This window comes from Diaphorina citri, unplaced genomic scaffold (assembly GCF_000475195.1).
Source record: "Diaphorina citri unplaced genomic scaffold, Diaci psyllid genome assembly version 1.1 scaffold554, whole genome shotgun sequence".
NCBI classification, from domain to species: Eukaryota; Metazoa; Arthropoda; class Insecta; order Hemiptera; family Psyllidae; genus Diaphorina; species Diaphorina citri.
Window position 1 is genome coordinate 362,331 of NW_007377988.1, and position 15,674 is coordinate 378,004.

The following is a 15,674-nucleotide window of genomic DNA, read 5'->3' on the forward strand; positions in this document are numbered from 1 at the left end:
AAACAAAAGTAATCGTAGCACCATACCTAATTACACTAAAAAGCCAAATACCTTAAGCAGTTATACAGTGAGGTTAAACCTATAAAAAATCACCAAACATCTAAACCCACTTACATTTTTTCATTCGCATCGCACAAGCTGTTTTCACTTTTCACAGTCACCGCCAACGCCTCGCGAAAAATAACACAACTTTCCTTTCGGCCAGAGAGAAAAAAAAACACTCTCACCACAAGATTAGAAAGGAAAACTAAAATTTGTCAGCAACAAATGGGATTTTTCTCGACACTTGCCAAAAAATGCGAGTCGAAAGTCCCTACTCCCTTTTCCTCTTTCTTTTTTCGATGTACAGATGTGCCGTGTGGAGCCGGCTCGAACGAAAGCGGCAAGGTGGACTTGCGCCGAAAATCTGAACATGTGGAGTCGGCTTCCAAGTCTACCTAGTAAGGTCTGGGCTTCGTAGAAGCTTAACCCATCCTTTAGGGCTGTCTAGTCCCTACAGCTAAGCCTCAGAGTGGGCTTTTCGTGTATGGAGTTAAGCTAGGCCTGGGCTTACTAAGTTAGTGACTCTACAGAAAGGGTTCTTAGCCTGTATTACAAGTAGTAACAGTGGCGGCACTCGTAGGCAAGATCCGGGGCGGTAATCAAACATACCAAATAGTAATATGGTAGTACTTTGTGTGTCAGGCATTAACGTTTTAGGCAATCAGATTGTTTTATCGTTTAACTTAAACCAAGTTCAAACTCAGGTTGTGGTCCCGGTCACTATTCGACCCCCCGACGAAATGTTAGCTATAAAACACTGCCCTAAGTGGGTACATTTTCGTAGAAGTTTGGAAGTTTCCGTTATAACTGCATCTTCTTACTCTTTAGATCGAGAACCAGGGCCGAATTTTTTAATAGTTTATTAGTGTGGAAAAAAAGTGTATCAATCTGGAAAATTTTCAGAAATAGAAAGCGTATTAATTTGGATTCAAAAAATAATAATAAAGCACTATTTGTACATTTTATGTGTGAGACATATTTGCAAATAAAATACAAGAGCAATTTTTTTTCTTGCCAATGATGGGCATCGAACCCTGGTTCTCGACCTTGTAATGTACCTCATGTGATGATATGAAAGTCTGTTTTATCATCATACTATGTATGTATTGTAATTTCCATGTCCGAATGCAGAAACGGTCTCATTCTGGCAGTAAAAACAGGTAGTCTGTTCTAAAAAATTGTTGCCATGCAATAACCCTGCCTCGGTGGCGTAGTGGTCAAGACGCTCGCCTGGTAAACTGGAGGGCGTGGGTTCGATCCCAGCCGAGGCATGGAATTTTATCCTCATTTATTTGAGAATTTGATTACACAATAGTGGAGCTCTAAGGGTTAGGTGGTAGAGAACGCCTCCGGCGTTAACCTCGCCTAGTGGTTACCTTCCACTCAAGAGTCTATTATTATTAATTAATAATAAAAATATAAAATCGTGAGTATCCTAACATTGTCTCTGCAAGCGGACCCATTAGATTTGATTACTTAATTTTACTTGTGTTTCATTTACGAAGGTACCTTTTGGCCTTATCTCTACGCGTAGGTAGGCAAACGCCTACCTACGCGTTTCGTCGCTTAACTTCAAACCACAAGAGAATACCATAGAAGGTAGATGTGTATCATGATTTTGTGCAAGGACAAAAAAGTTCTCTATTACTACTTATGTCAAGATTTAAATCTCACGCGCATGCGCAGAACAAGACTGTCGCGTGAGGAAAGGAGGAGGAGGAGAGGGGAGGTAGTGATGAGGGAGAAGAAGAATAGAAGGTGGAGGGGATGGTGGTGAGAGAGAAATAGAAGACAGGAGGGGAGGGAATAGAGAAGGAGGGAGAAGAAGGGATGATTAAAAGTAGAGAGAGAGAGAGAGAGAGAGAGAGAGAGAAGGAGGGAGAAGAAGGGATTATTAAAAGGAAAGCGAGGGAGGAGGAGCAGGTGGAGTAGGAGGGAGAAGAGAATAAGAAAAAGAGGGTAGGGGAAAGGGGGAGGGAGAAATAAAGACGGTAAAAAAGAGAGACAAAGAGATGGAGAAGGAGGAGTAAAAAGAGGAAGGGGGAGAAGAGATGAAGAAAAAGAGGGTAGGAGAAGGGGGGGAGAGAAAGAAAGACGATAAAAGAGAGACAAAGAGAGGGGAGAAGGAAGAAAGGGTATAATGAGAACAGACGAACAAAACATGTTCGTTATTGTTGTCCCCCCCCTTTTAATTTTAAATCCCCCTGAAGAGAGGTTGTTAATTGGATTACCTATAATGTTTTCTACATTTTTCGTGTTATAGTATAGAGAATATGTATAGGTATAGAGGGTGTAGAGGGCAGAGAGAGGAGACTAATATGAGACATATCCTGACTCCTAAACTCCTAATCCTAACCTTCCCTAAGTGAGTCACATTTTCTGTCGCGTCCCTTAAAATGTGAAGATTAGATTAATATAGCAGCCGAGCATATCGTTAGGGCTAGCATACAGGAGGTCACAGTTCGATGTCTGACAATGTTAAGAATAATTTCATTATCTTGCCTAGAGTACAGGAGGTCACAGTTCGATGCCCGACAATGTAAAGGATATTCAACTTAACTTCTCGAGTGAAAGAGTGAGTACAGACTCCTGGGGGGACTTTTCAGTCTTGTTCGGGCAGGATAAACAAGATATTTTCTACTGACATTAGACTATTAGAGGTCTAGCTGGCGGGCCTTAAACAGGGAGTAGACCAGCTTAGTTTGACTGGTTGACTTTAAACTGGGAGGATAGCATCAGGCTGAAATTTCCTTACTAAAGAAATAGCAAAGGTTGGGTGCGAAGGGCATCCACTCTTAAAATTTGTAGCCAAAACCAAATGTCAGCCCAAAGCAATCACCCCGGGGCTGATTGAGAGGAAAAGGCGAAGAAAAAGAAGAGGAGTTATATGTGACATTAGAACCACTTGTTTTTGTGTTTCAGTTTCGTGGGTGACTGTCAAATCCCTTTGGCGTGTTCCATGTTCCTGGAGAACAACGGAAAGGAGCTGCTGCGACGCAACCTCTACCGGAATTTCGTACTTCACTTGTGTAACATGTATGATTTCGGCCTCCTAAGCGGCCTAGCTGTGTATACGACACTACAGCGGCTACAGTCCCTCATTCTACACGAGGGAGACGCTAGCTCAGAGTTCAGTCAGGTAAAGGCCCGTCCCATTTGTCGTGAGTTTCATCCGATTTTGTTTTCCGAATGTCCGTTTATGTAATTTATGTCCGAATGTCCGATAGGTAATGTAATTTACACACGAGAGTTCCCATTCTACACGACAATTTTTTTCCGAACGGGACAAAATGGTCTGGCTAGGGGACGTTAAACAGAGAGTAGACTAGCGTCTGGCTGTGGGACTATAGACAGGGAGAACAGGTTGACTGTGGTTTAGGACGAGCCCATTAAACATGGCTAAGCTTGGTTCTTGGCTGGTGGTAGTGCGTCTGCTTTTTAAGCGCTAGGCCGCGGATTCAATTCCCGCCCGGGGCGGATTTTATCCCGAACGAATAATGTTCGTTCTCAGAACTTCTGCCTTTTTCCTATCCTGTCTTCCTCTTCGATTTTGGGACGATAAGACCTTGGCAGTTACAGTTCTCTCTATAAAAAAAAGTCATAAAATAATCACTCTATTGATTTTTGAATTGCAGGTATTGAAGAGTTCGTGTGAGGCTCAGCGCCGCTATTGGATACAAGAGGGAAGCAAGCGGGCGCCCAAACTCCTGGAAATTCGGCCTCCCTTGGCGAGTCCTACGGGAGATGGTGTACGCCGGAAACCTGCAGGTAATTCATTTTTTTTTCTTTCTTTTAAATGAAAATCAGTGGTTGGATGGAAGAGCTCACGTAAATGAGAACCCTGCCACCTAAAATAAAGCCCTCGTTTTCTTTATGTTTAGCTTGTGTTAATCCGATTCTGCGTACATTAATGATGGAACCCAATTATTGGTTAGGTTTATATTTGACATATTATGTATTGACATTATTGCTTACCGTTATATGTTTTTTGGATACTTAATTGTTGACTCTCATCCGTCTCGAGTTTCGCCTACTTCATAGGCCTTATCAAGGAAACTTTCCTTCCTTTCCTTGATAAAGCCTTCAAAGTAGGCGAAACTCGAGTCGGATGAGAGATGAGAGTTAATAATTAAATATATATATATAAAAAAAAACATATTGCGGTAAGCAATAATGGAACCCAACATAACTCTCTCTCTCTTCAGGTGGCTATCTCCCCGCCCACTCTCCCAGCCTGGCCTCCACCCCCACCCTTTCCTCCTCAAACAATGAGAAGCCTAAGAAACCGACCACTGCCGAGTCCCATTCCAACCCCCCCGCCCCCACCGGAACCAAACGGAAACTGTCGATTGATTCCGAGTCGAGTCGATCGTCCAAATCAACTCCGACAGAATCGACGAAACCGAACTCGGGAGTTTCCGGAACTGCGAAGCCGAGCTCGGTAGTTTCCGGAAATACGAAGCCGCCTTCGGGCGCCTCCGTGAGCTCGAGCGAAGACAAGCGAAGTTCCGAAGACAAGCGAAGTTCGCTGGTGAAAAAGTCGGAGAATCTGCGCAAGCGGGTTGCGTCACTGGACGATTCGAAAACGGAAGGGGCCGGGACGCCGACCGGGTCCGTCAGTAAGAAACGGCGGATTTCGTCGCCCGACTTGAAAATCACGTCGTGTCGGGTTCTCTTGGAGGATTCTAGCGGGACGGCCGATAAAAAGGAAAAGTCAGCCGGGAGTGAGAAGGAAACGGTCAAAGGAAGCAGTCGAACGAGGCAGCTGAACGGAAACGGTGGGAATGGGACGAAGCAGTCTGGAAATGGAACTACCGCGAGGCCCTCGTCTGGAAATGGCAAGACCGCCAACGGAACCTGTAGCAAATCCTCGAACGGGAATGGCGCTAAAACGAGTACGCAGAACGGTCCGACAAACGGAGCACCGAACGGCTCTAACGGGGCCAGTGTGCGAAGGAAAAGCATTGCGACAACTTCGGTGCCGTGTGGAGCCGGCTCGAACGAAAGCGGCAAGGTGGACTTGCGCCGAAAATCTGAACATGTGGAGTCGGCTTCCAAGTCTACCTCGTAAGGTCTGGGCTTCGTATAAGCTTAACCCATCCTTTAGGGCTGTCTAGTCCCTACAGCTAAGACTCAGATTGGGCTTTTTGTGTATGGAGTTAAGCTAGGCCTGGGCTTACCAAGTTGGTGACTCTACAGAATGGGTTCTTAGCCTGTATTACAAGTAGTAACAGTGGTACTCGTAGGCAAGATCTGGGGCGGTAATCAAACATACCAAATAGTAATATGGTAGTACTTTGTGTGTCAGGCATTAACGTTTTAGGCAATCAGATTGTTTTATCGATTAACTTAAACCAAGTTCAAACTCAGGTTGTGGTCCCGGTCACTACTCGACCCCCCGGCGAAATGTTAGCTATAAAACACTGCCCTAAGTGGGTACATTTTCGTAGAAGTTTGGAAGTTTCCGTTATAACTGCATCTTCTTACTCTTTAGATCGAGAACCAGGCCCGAATTTTTCAATAGTTTGTTTATTAGTTTGGAAAAAAAGTGTATCAATCTGGAAAAATTTCAGAAATAGAAAGTGTATTAAAGCACTATTTGTACATTTTATGTGTGAGACATATTTGCAAATAAAATACAAGAGCAATTTTTTTTTTCTTGCCAATGATGGGCATCGAACCCTGGTTCTCGACCTTGTAATGTACCTCATGTGATGAGATGAAAGTCTGTTTTATCATCATACTATGTATGTAATTTCCATGTCCGAATGCAGAAACGGTCTCATTCTGGCAGTAAAAACAGGTAGTCTGTTCTAAAAAATTGTTGCCATGCAATAACCCTGCCTCGGTGGCGTAGTGGTCAAGACGCTCGCCTGGTAAACTGGAGGGCGTGGGTTCGATCCCAGCCGAGGCATGGAATTTTATCCTCATTTATTTGAGAATTTGATTACACAATAGTGGAGCTCTAAGGGTTAGGTGGTAGAGAACGCCTCCGGCGTTAACCTCGCCTAGTGGTTACCTTCCACTCAAGAGTCTATTTTTTTAATTAATAATAAAAATATAAAATCGTCAGTATCCTAACATTGTCTCTGCAAGCGGACCTATTAGATTTGATTACTTAATTTTACTTGTGTTTCATTTACGAAGGTACCTTTTGGCCTTATCTCTGCCGAGATAATTATCCGGCAAACGCCTACCTACGCGTTTTGTCGCTTAATTTGAAATCACTAAACTTAGTGAGCCGATATGAGCTAGGTGGACATGCTTGTCTGTGTGTAAGTCATTTTATGTTTTAGCTCTCTAAGGCTAAAAACTGAGTGGAGAGCAAAGAGCATAGATTTTTTTTGAAGAGGTTTGACAGAGGGAACTAACTAACTGTAACTGACTGCTAAGGTCTTATCGTCCCGAAATCGGAGAGAAGGAAGACAGGATAGGAAAAAGCCAGCCGTTCCGAGAAGGAACATTATCCCATCAGGATAAAATCCGCCTCGGGCGGGAATCGAACCCGCGGCCTAGCGCTTACAAGGCAGACGTGCTACCAACCAAGCTAACTAGGCTGGCCGCTGGCATAGAGCTCTCACTCTATGCGATTAGAAGCCGACGTTGCCCTCTATTGTCCATCCCATCTACATGTTTGATGCTCTAAGCGCTATGCTCTACTCTGTTTTTAGCTTAAGATGTATCGAATGTTTTTATAATAACAAATAGACACAAATCGAATCACTGCCATTTTTTTGAATTTTTATAGGACGTAAAAAAAATACCTAAATCAGAGGTATGTACGTAAATATTTAACCCATTTCAAGCTGGACTTGGAAATTCATTTTTAAATCTGCATTGGATTACGTTAATTACGAATATGAAGTCTAAATCTGCATCCACACTTTGAGGTATTTGGCTTTTAACATGCCTCTTTTTTTCAATGAGGTTGAGGGGAAAATACTTGTATACATACCAAAAACCTTGTGTTGAGAAATTTTGTTCAATTTGATCTACTCGCATGAAATGAGAACCAATACGAGTAGTCATATTATAATAAATGTGGTGGACTTCGGATCCAGGGTTTCGTGGTTCGAGTCCAAGTATTTGTATTAATCAAAAGATTTTTGTATTTTGTAAGTAACGAATATGAACCAATACGAGTAGTCATATTATAATAAATGTGGTGGACTTCGGATCCAGGGTTTCGTGGTTCGAGTCCAAGTATTTGTATTAATCGAGGAACGATTTTTGTATTTTGTAAGTAACGAATACTATGCCAACATTTATCTTGTTAGCATATTTTGGTGTGTGCCGAAAAAATACCTACTTACGTACATAAATTTCATTGACTTTATCAAGTACATTTTTTCTTCTAATTTGTTTACACATCTTTTTTTGTACAAACTATGTCTCAGGGAAACACTCAAGTGCTATTTCCCCATCACCTTTCCCCGTCTTTTGTGCAGTTCCCCCAAACAAAATTTTTAAAAAATATGTATAAAATAATTTTCATTTTCGTTTATAAGATAGGCTGGTTGCAGTTTCGACAATGAAGAGTGTCTAGGTACCTAACATCTACCATGCCAAAAACAAAGTACTTTTTGATGGAAAATTAAGGGCTCTTTTATACCAAGTTTTCTTGACATTTTAGGTAGACCTAGGTGGTACCTATAATAGAGAAACTTCATGTTGATAATTCCAGTATGTATAGTCAGTTTTGTATGAATGTATAATATAGTATAAGTTTGTTTGTATCAAGAATTGGTCTTAGACTAGGTCAATCCTTTTACCAGTCTAACCCAGGTCTAGAAAGTTGGTTCGAATGTTTTTTTGTACAAACTATGTCTCAGGGAAACACTCAAGTGCTATTTCCCCATCACCTTTCCCCGTCTTTTGTGCAGTTCCCCCAAACACTTTTTTAAAAATATGTATAAAATAATTTTCATTTTATTTTTCATTTATAAAATAGGCGGGTTGCAGTTTCGACAATGAAGAGTCTGGAATAGGTACCTGACTATCTACTATGTCAGAACAAAGTACTTTTTGATGGAAAAGTAAGGGCTCTTTTATGCCGAGTTTTCTTGACATTTTAGGTAGACCTAGGTGGTACCTATAATAGAGAAACTTTTCATGTTGATAATTCCAGTATGTATAGTCAGTTTTGTATGAATGTATAATATAGTATAAGTTTGTTTGTATCAAGAATTTTATTGTTCTTAGACTAGGTCAATCCTTTTACCAGTCTAACCCAGGTCTAGAAAGTTGGTTCGAATCCCAGAAACTGACCATGAGGTCTTTTTGCTGGGCCTAGGAAGAGTATTTTATAGGTTGCAAATGTCAGTGTTACACGTAAAATAGGCTATAATAATAGCTTCCTTTTGGATGTTGAATTTGGAGAATTTTAAAGTTGAAAGAAAGATTAAAAATGGCATCAAAGTTACTGTTTAAAATAAATAACCTATACCTAGTTTTGTTTTTAACAGGGTTCTCTTTCTGTTAAGACAGCTAACAAGGTTGTTTATTTTTGTTTTACTTAAATATTACAAATCCTAAATTACCTATTGTATATGTATTTTAATTATGATTAATATTTAATCACACATTATTCTATTTAAGAAATAAAGTGAATTTTGAAACCATCATTGTTAAAAAGACATACTATCATACTTCTTTTTTCTTCCTAATTTTCACCCAGTTTATTTTTGACCAAGGCTTCTTTCAGACATGATTGTCACTCTTACATATTTATTATGAAAATGAAAAAGATTCCTTAATTGTGATAAATTAATTTATTAAAATTCATGGGGAAGTAATCTAGAAAAATATCTTAATTTAATTTAATTTTTAAATTAATATAGGAGAATGTGCACATGTAAAAGAGAAATAAAGGAGAGGTAGATACAAAAGGAGGAACTTTAACTTATTGGCTAATTCATTTTGTTCACCTTCATTGCTCAGTATCCCTCAAATTCAAACTTGCCAACTCTTTATTGATATCATCTGGCTGTTCATTTAGGTTTGTATTGCTTGCTTTTACTTCATCTGAAGGTTGGTCAGTACCAGACTCACTAATTTCATTTATATTTTCATCATTTTCTTTTTTAGTATTTTTACTCAAGTTTAAATCATCTAATGGTGCACTATTCAGTGGTTCATAACAATCCACTTTAATATGAGGTCTATTATTAGCTATGTACTCTCTGAGATCTGTATAGAATTCATCATAGGCAAAAAGGTCAGCAATTTCCATTGTTTCTACAACCACATCATCAGGTAGTTCTGACAAATTTATAGGAAGGCCATAGATGTACTGAAGAATGGTGTAGAAACTTTTACTGTTCCTCACCGCTTCAATTCGATATTCACTCATACTGAAAGGAGGCAAAGCACCCTGTGGTAGCAGTTCATCCCATATGGTGCTTGAAACTGCCAGAAGGATCTTATCGGCATAATAAACATCATCATTTACTAAGATTTTCAAATTACTATATTCGGGATTGTTGAAGAGTTTACCTACGACTTCACTAAGGTTGCGTCTGGATGAGGTTATTTTTTTTGGCGGAGATTGTGGTTGTGATGGCCCAGCTTCAGTGGTACTTTTTGGCAAAGAGGATGTTGGCCCTCTTTTTGATCTTCTTTTACTCCTGCTTGGCATCTGGAAAGCAAATTATGTATGTATGATAATGGTGTTTTTACTGCCTAGTAAGGTTTCATCAAATACAATTCCTTTTTTTTGTGCCTTGAACTTACTTATTTTCTACTGGATATTCTGTTATGAAACTTATGATTTTTATGTTGTTGACCAGGATCCCGGATTTTTATTGAATCACCTTATCACTAGCAGACTTGCCACAAATCTTTATTTGAAGATTTTCTATTTTCTACTGTTCCGTAACTTTCATACCCCTAATGGCCCTAATCCCTTATAACTTTTTGCTTGCTTCGTGGTCAAAAAAATTGAGGAAACACAAAAGTAAACATTTGAAAAAGCAATGTTGCCAAATGGAGCATTTTTAGAAAGTCCCTCAAAGCACAGGCATATTTTTTGAGCAAGAGCCACCCCAATGGGCAGCAGGAATTCAGCTAGAATCAACGTTTGTAATAAACACGCCGCACCCGTGCCGCCCACTCTAGAAATGTGCAGATCTTTTTTCATTTTCTTGCCATGGTCCATTCATCATCATGAACAAAGACAGAAAATCCTACATCCATGCATTTTTCCCGTAGCCCACATATTTCTGTCTCTCTCTAACATCCATTAACCATTTCCTTTCTACTTTTTTTTTAGTTTTTACACATCCCAACTTCTATAAACTTCCATTCCAGAAATCAGTTCTTTCATAAAAATTAATAAAAACTAATTTAAATAATACGTGTTTTGTGACATACATTTCTGGTGTCTTCTCCTACAAATGTTTTAATTTGAATATCCATTCTAAATTCTAGTGTCTAGTAAGTGAGGATCGCTATGTTGCTTTGAACAGAGTTGTACAATCTTCTTTTAGCTGTAAAGTGTAAATTATGATGGTATAAAATACCCAGAGCTTGTTCAGGTAAGTGTACGATACTTTTTTCTAAGAAATCTCAAGTGCTGAATGCACTAGCAAAAAATATTGTGCAAGAGACTTGCTATGTATTCACACACAGAAAGTCACTTCTCAAAAAAACGGTAATTATGCAGAAGTCATGTCCAAGGAAAAGAAAAGCTCCTTTTTGTATTTAACCTAACCCTATAATCACACTAATTACTGCTCTAATTGTGAAAACTCCTTGCGTTTAACCTAACCCTACAATAACCAGGGTCACTGCTGGTTTGTGCCAGTTCCTTTGGTAGCAATATTCCACGGATGTGACTTCTGCACAAGTACCAAAAAAACTAGCTGTGTATTAACACAAATAAAGTCCAAGTAGGAAAGTCTCTTGCAAAAGCCCAATAGTTATTCAATGTCAGTGGACATTCAGAGCCCATTCCCACTTGTAAGTTTCATCTGATTCCCCTTGCCTTAAATGTCCCTTAGGCAATGCTCCCTCCTAGGCTAGGCATCCCACCACACACAATACACAACACAATTTTATCCTCGGTAATTATGCAGAAGCCACAACAGTGGGAAAAAAAGCTCCTTTTTGTATTTAAATTAACCCTACAATAACACTAATCACTGCTCTATTTGTGAAAACTCCTTTTTGCTTTTAACCTAACCCTATAATAACACTGGTCACTGCTTGTTTGTGCAAGTTCCTCTGGTAGCAATTTTTGACTGACATGGTGACATGACTTCTACACAAGTACCCAGATATTAATCTTTCTAGTCCAAGGAATGTCTTATTGTATCCTTACCTCAAGACACCTCCATGTAATTGTATCTTGTAGGTATCCTTAGTCTTGATTCAATAGTTTTGAACCTAGGTACCTAACTGCAGAAATTCTAAATGGCTAAAAATTAGATGGTTGGTGTAGCTTTGGCTGCAATGGAGTACAAGTGTACAACTAATAACCAGGGTCACTGCTGGTTTGTGCCAGTTCCTTTGGTAGCAATATTCCACGGATGTGACTTCTGCACAAGTACCAAAAAAACTAGATGTGTGTTAACACAAATAAAGTCCAAGTAGGAAAGTCTCTTGCAAAAGCCCAAATGTCAGTGGACATTCAGAGCCTGTTCCCACTTGTAAGTTTCATCTGATTTGCCTTGCCTTAAATGTCCCTTAGGCAATGCTCCCTCCTAGGCTAGGCATCCCACCACACACAACACAATTTTATCCTCGGTAATTATGCAGAAGCCACAACAGTGGAAAAGAAAGCTCTTTTTTGTATTTAAATTAACCCTATAATAACACTAATCACTGCTCTATTTGTGAAAACTCCTTTTTGCGTTTAACCCAACCCTGTAATAACACTAGTCACTGCTTGTTTGTGCCAGTTCCTTTGGTAGCAATTTTTGACTGACATGGTGACATGACTTCTGCACAAGTACCCAGATATTAATCTTTCTAGTCCAAGGAATGTCTTATTGTATCCTTACCTCAAGACACCTCCATGTAATTGTATCTTGTAGGTATCCTTAGTCTTGATTCAATAGTTTTGAACCTAGGTACCTAACTGCAGAAATTCTAAATGGCTAAAAATTAGATGGTTGGTGTAGCTTTGGCTGCAATGGAGTACAACTAATTGGTAGGAAAGGAAGGGCAGGCTATTCAATTACACCAAACCTCTGCACTGTGTATCAAATTATCTACCTTCTTGCCTACTTGTAGTTAAGTAGTAGCAGATGAAAATTATGTTTGTACTTACATACTTACCAGAATGACATTATTATTCAAAAACTTGATTCTCAAGGCCAATCAAGGTACCTATAAATTGTTACAGTGTGAGATAAGAGATCTGAGAGTGATAAAATTTCATTTCCCTGTTCATGTTTTATTATTTTAATTATGTACAATAATTACCTAACTATTGTTTTTCTAATACCTACAAAAAAAAAAAAAAAAAAAAAAAAAACACAACACAACACAACACAACACAACCCCGACCCAAAGTAGTGACTTTGTCGACAAATGAATAGCACATTCCTTATAATAGCATAAGGGAAGTAAAAAAAAACAAGCCCTTGAACCTCGGACATTTCAGCCTGTTAGGTCCATTTCATTCCTTCCTATCATTCCGAAAGTGAAGAGAGAAGAAAGACAGGATAGGAGAAAGGCAGCCGTTCCGACAATGAACCTTAGGTAGAAACAAATCACTTGACCTGATAGTAGTGTGTTTCTTATCTATTTAGGATAAAATCCTCCCTGGGCGGGAATCGAACCCGCGACTTAGCGCTTACAAGGCAGACGCACTACTTTCCAAGCTAACTAGACTGAAAAAAAATTAAAGATTTTTTTTCAATTGAATAAATACAAATAAAAAGGTACCTATAAATTGTTACAGTGTGAGATAAGAGATCTGAGAGTGATAAAATTTCATTTCCCTGTTCATGTTTTATTATTTTAATTATTTACAATAATTACCTAACTATTGTTTTTTTAATACCTACCAAAGTGGTAGGTAACTAGGTAGGTCCCTGTTTTTACTTTAAACACCTTATAGACTTTAAGCTTTAAATGATATTTTAAGCTCAAACTTACAGGTACACATTGAAACTCCAAGATTGCCAAAACAGTCTCCAAGGATTTTTAGGTGTCAACATACATTTCAACATGAACCGGTATTCCCCAGCCCTAAGTAATATGTTATACCTATTAAGTGTAGATCTCATGATAACTATGGCTCTAGGACAGTCTAGGGAAATAAAAATATTTTCTTATTCTTATCAGGCATTATTTATCAGTTTTTAGTTTTTAAATAGTTACTTACTTAAGTAATATTATCTTCATCCATATCTAGTGTACAAAGGAGGAAGGTATAGAATACCATAGAAGGTAGATGTGTATCATGATTTTGTGCAAGGACAAAAAAGTTCTCTATTACTACTTATGTCAAGATTTAAATCTTTTTGTACATAAGCAGAAGTATCTACTTATGTGAAGAAGTAACAAGTAGAAGTACCTAAATACTTGTGTGAGTAAATTTATCTAAGTAGTGGTATAAGGGTTATGAGAAAGATTGAAGAGGATGAAAAAGAAGAATTTATTTACACACTAAGCAGCCATGTGTGGAAAAAGAAGAATGAAAGAAAGAAATGAAGAAAAAGAAGAAGTAACTAAGTATGTAGGTCTATAAATACTTGTGTGAGTAAATTTATCTAAGTAGTGGTATAAGGGTTATGAGAAAGATTGAAGAGGATGAAAAAGAAGAATTTATTTACACGCTAAGCAGCAAGGCCATGTGTGGAAAAAGAAGAATGAAAGAAAGAAATGAAGAAAAAGAAGAAGTAACTATGTATGTAGGTCTATTTGTTTACTGAGATAGGACAGGCATATTGTTTTCTTTGTGCAATGGTTTCAGTGACTCATTCTGTTTCTTCTTTCTATGATAAGTGGTATATTGTTTTATTTGTTTTAAGTCTATGGTGACACATGATGTTTGACGTAACAAGTGGTTGTGACAAAACTTCTTAGAAGTGTGATAAATGTGTGTGTTTTTTTTTACGTTTTATTACTAAATTGTAGTGAAGCTATACTTGTAATCAGAAAGTATTGCAATCATGAGTCTTTTTTTCTAAATGCAAACTGTTGATAAAAGAAGTGGGAGAGAGAGAGAAGGAGGGGAGAGAGAGAGAAGGAGGGGAGAGAGAGAGAGAGAGAGAGAGAGAGAGAGAGAGAGAGAGAGAGAGAGAGAGAGAGAGAGAAAACATCTGTACCATGTGTATAGTTTTATTCCTTACTTTACTTTCCGTGTTCAGCATACCTTGTCCATCCAGAAAAGAGTGGTCTGGATGACCATGTCATCAGCATGCAAAAGGTCTAGCTCTATTCCTAAAAGGTCTTGATTTGAGTGAATTTTAATAATGTTCACAGGAATCAGTATTAGAACCCCATCCTGCCACTGAACCCGAGATAAAATGTCCTCCCTATCACTACCCCGGGTTTTACAGCCGAGGAAAACCAGTCTCGAATTGGAGAGGGAGACATTTGAAAAGTTTCAATCGGCAAGTATTGGGAAGGCGGTCAACTCACAGGAGACTCCAGTCAAGGAGAAACACGTCAGAAGTATCCTTTATCCAGAAATAATCCAGAAATAAAATTGAAAAAAAAAAAAAAAAAAAAAAACAAAACAAAACAAAAACAAAACCAACGCACTGTCTTAAGTGCGATGACGGCAAGAGGACTCCACCTCTGCCAACGTGTACGCTCAACCAGCCGAGACAGCACTTACACGGCCTACGCACTCTCGCTCTCCCAATCCTTTTAGTGTTATAGGGGTTATACCCTTAGTTGGTAGGGGTTATACCCTGTGTCGAAAGTAATTGGAGTAAGAAAAAAATAAAAAACGGTAGAAAGGAAGAGATAAAAGGGGATAAGAAAGAAGTCAAGGGTATAAAAAAAGAAGAATAAAATAAAGAAAATTAAATAATACAATACCGACAGGTACTTAACATTTATTTATATGAAACTCATAAACACAACTTTTTTTCCTCTCTTCTATTTATTGGCGATTATTTGGTACATTCATACCATAACTCACTTGAAAAAAACATGGTCTTGCAAATGAATCGGGCACTTAACTTTCGCTAAAAAAAAGTAATAATAATAATAAAAAAAAAAATTCCAGAGAATTAATTTAATTTCTAAAAAAATGAAACATAAATAAGTTAGACTTTTTTTTAGAAATTAGAAAAAAAGTTCAGATCACACGCGAACCCTTTCCACTCACGCAGACGGAACATTCGCGATAGCGCCCAAGCTAAGGCGGATGTGCCGGCAAGCTAAGGGCGTCCCCCTAAAATAGGATTTATCTATTCCTTTGTGTGAATGATAGTCCAGTGTCACTAACAAAGATGGATTCCAAGTAACAGCCTTTGCCGACGGAAAGAGGATAAGGACAGAAAGAAGAGAAGCGTAAGCCCTACTATCCTTCTTTACTTTATACTGGATTATCCGACTTTACAGGCTCCAAGTTCCCGAACAAAGAAAAAAAAAAAAAATGAAAGAATACGATAATATTCCTTACACGATAAGTAAACAGCTACATTTCAGTGATGAAACCCCAGCCC

At 38.7% G+C, this 15,674-nt stretch overlaps 4 protein-coding genes and 1 long non-coding RNA gene across 5 annotated transcripts in view; 4 read left to right on the plus strand and 1 right to left on the minus strand.

Annotated features, from left to right (window-relative positions):
• LOC103510047 (polycomb protein SUZ12) overlaps positions 1–3,876 on the plus strand; it is a 23,866-nt gene extending 19,990 nt beyond the window's left edge. The window contains exons 10-11 of the mRNA XM_026824214.1: positions 2,965–3,181; positions 3,678–3,876. Coding sequence (XP_026680015.1) covers positions 2,965–3,181; positions 3,678–3,842 — 382 coding nt within the window. The 3' untranslated portion in view covers positions 3,843–3,876. The remainder of the gene's footprint in view (positions 1–2,964; positions 3,182–3,677) is intronic.
• Positions 3,877–3,955: 79 nt separating this feature from the next.
• Positions 3,956–6,407, plus strand: LOC113467792 (hyphally regulated cell wall protein 3-like). The gene is made up of 3 exons (XM_026824216.1): positions 3,956–3,977; positions 4,248–4,466; positions 4,497–6,407. The coding sequence occupies exons 1-3, from the start codon at positions 3,956–3,958 to the stop codon at positions 5,111–5,113; spliced, it is 858 nt and encodes a 285-aa protein (XP_026680017.1). The 3' UTR covers positions 5,114–6,407.
• Positions 6,408–7,178: 771 nt separating this feature from the next.
• Positions 7,179–8,682, plus strand: LOC113467787. The gene is made up of 2 exons (XR_003391742.1): positions 7,179–7,800; positions 8,250–8,682. It is a non-coding gene; the product is annotated as an uncharacterized LOC113467787 (long non-coding RNA).
• A 140-nt stretch (positions 8,683–8,822) lies between these two features.
• LOC103510021 lies at positions 8,823–9,967 on the minus strand. Its single transcript, XM_008474657.3, has 2 exons — positions 9,775–9,967; positions 8,823–9,679 (listed from the first exon to the last, which is right to left on the minus strand). The coding sequence occupies exon 2, from the start codon at positions 9,677–9,679 to the stop codon at positions 8,972–8,974; it is 708 nt and encodes a 235-aa protein (XP_008472879.1). The 5' UTR covers positions 9,775–9,967; the 3' UTR covers positions 8,823–8,971.
• A 320-nt stretch (positions 9,968–10,287) lies between these two features.
• LOC103510048 (huntingtin-interacting protein 1) overlaps positions 10,288–15,674 on the plus strand; it is a gene marked incomplete at its 3' end in the record, with an annotated part of 39,314 nt that continues 33,927 nt past the window's right edge. The window contains exons 1-2 of the mRNA XM_026824217.1: positions 10,288–10,577; positions 14,479–14,670. Coding sequence (XP_026680018.1) covers positions 14,523–14,670 — 148 coding nt within the window. The remainder of the gene's footprint in view (positions 10,578–14,478; positions 14,671–15,674) is intronic.

What these genes read in the sequence shown, in the direction of transcription:
- LOC113467792 (XM_026824216.1), top strand. Translation starts at nt 3,956, where the DNA reads ATGGAACCCAATTATTGGTTAG. An exon ending in GGAACCCAATTATTGGTTAG is followed by an intron (nt 3,978 to 4,247) that starts GTTTATATTTGA and finishes CTCTCTCTTCAG; the next exon opens with GTGGCTATCTCCCCGCCCAC. An exon ending in GAACTCGGGAGTTTCCGGAA is followed by an intron (nt 4,467 to 4,496) that starts CTGCGAAGCCGA and finishes TAGTTTCCGGAA; the next exon opens with ATACGAAGCCGCCTTCGGGC.
- LOC103510021 (XM_008474657.3), bottom strand. Translation starts at nt 9,679, where the DNA reads ATGCCAAGCAGGAGTAAAAGAAGATCAAAAAGAGGGCCAACATCCTCT.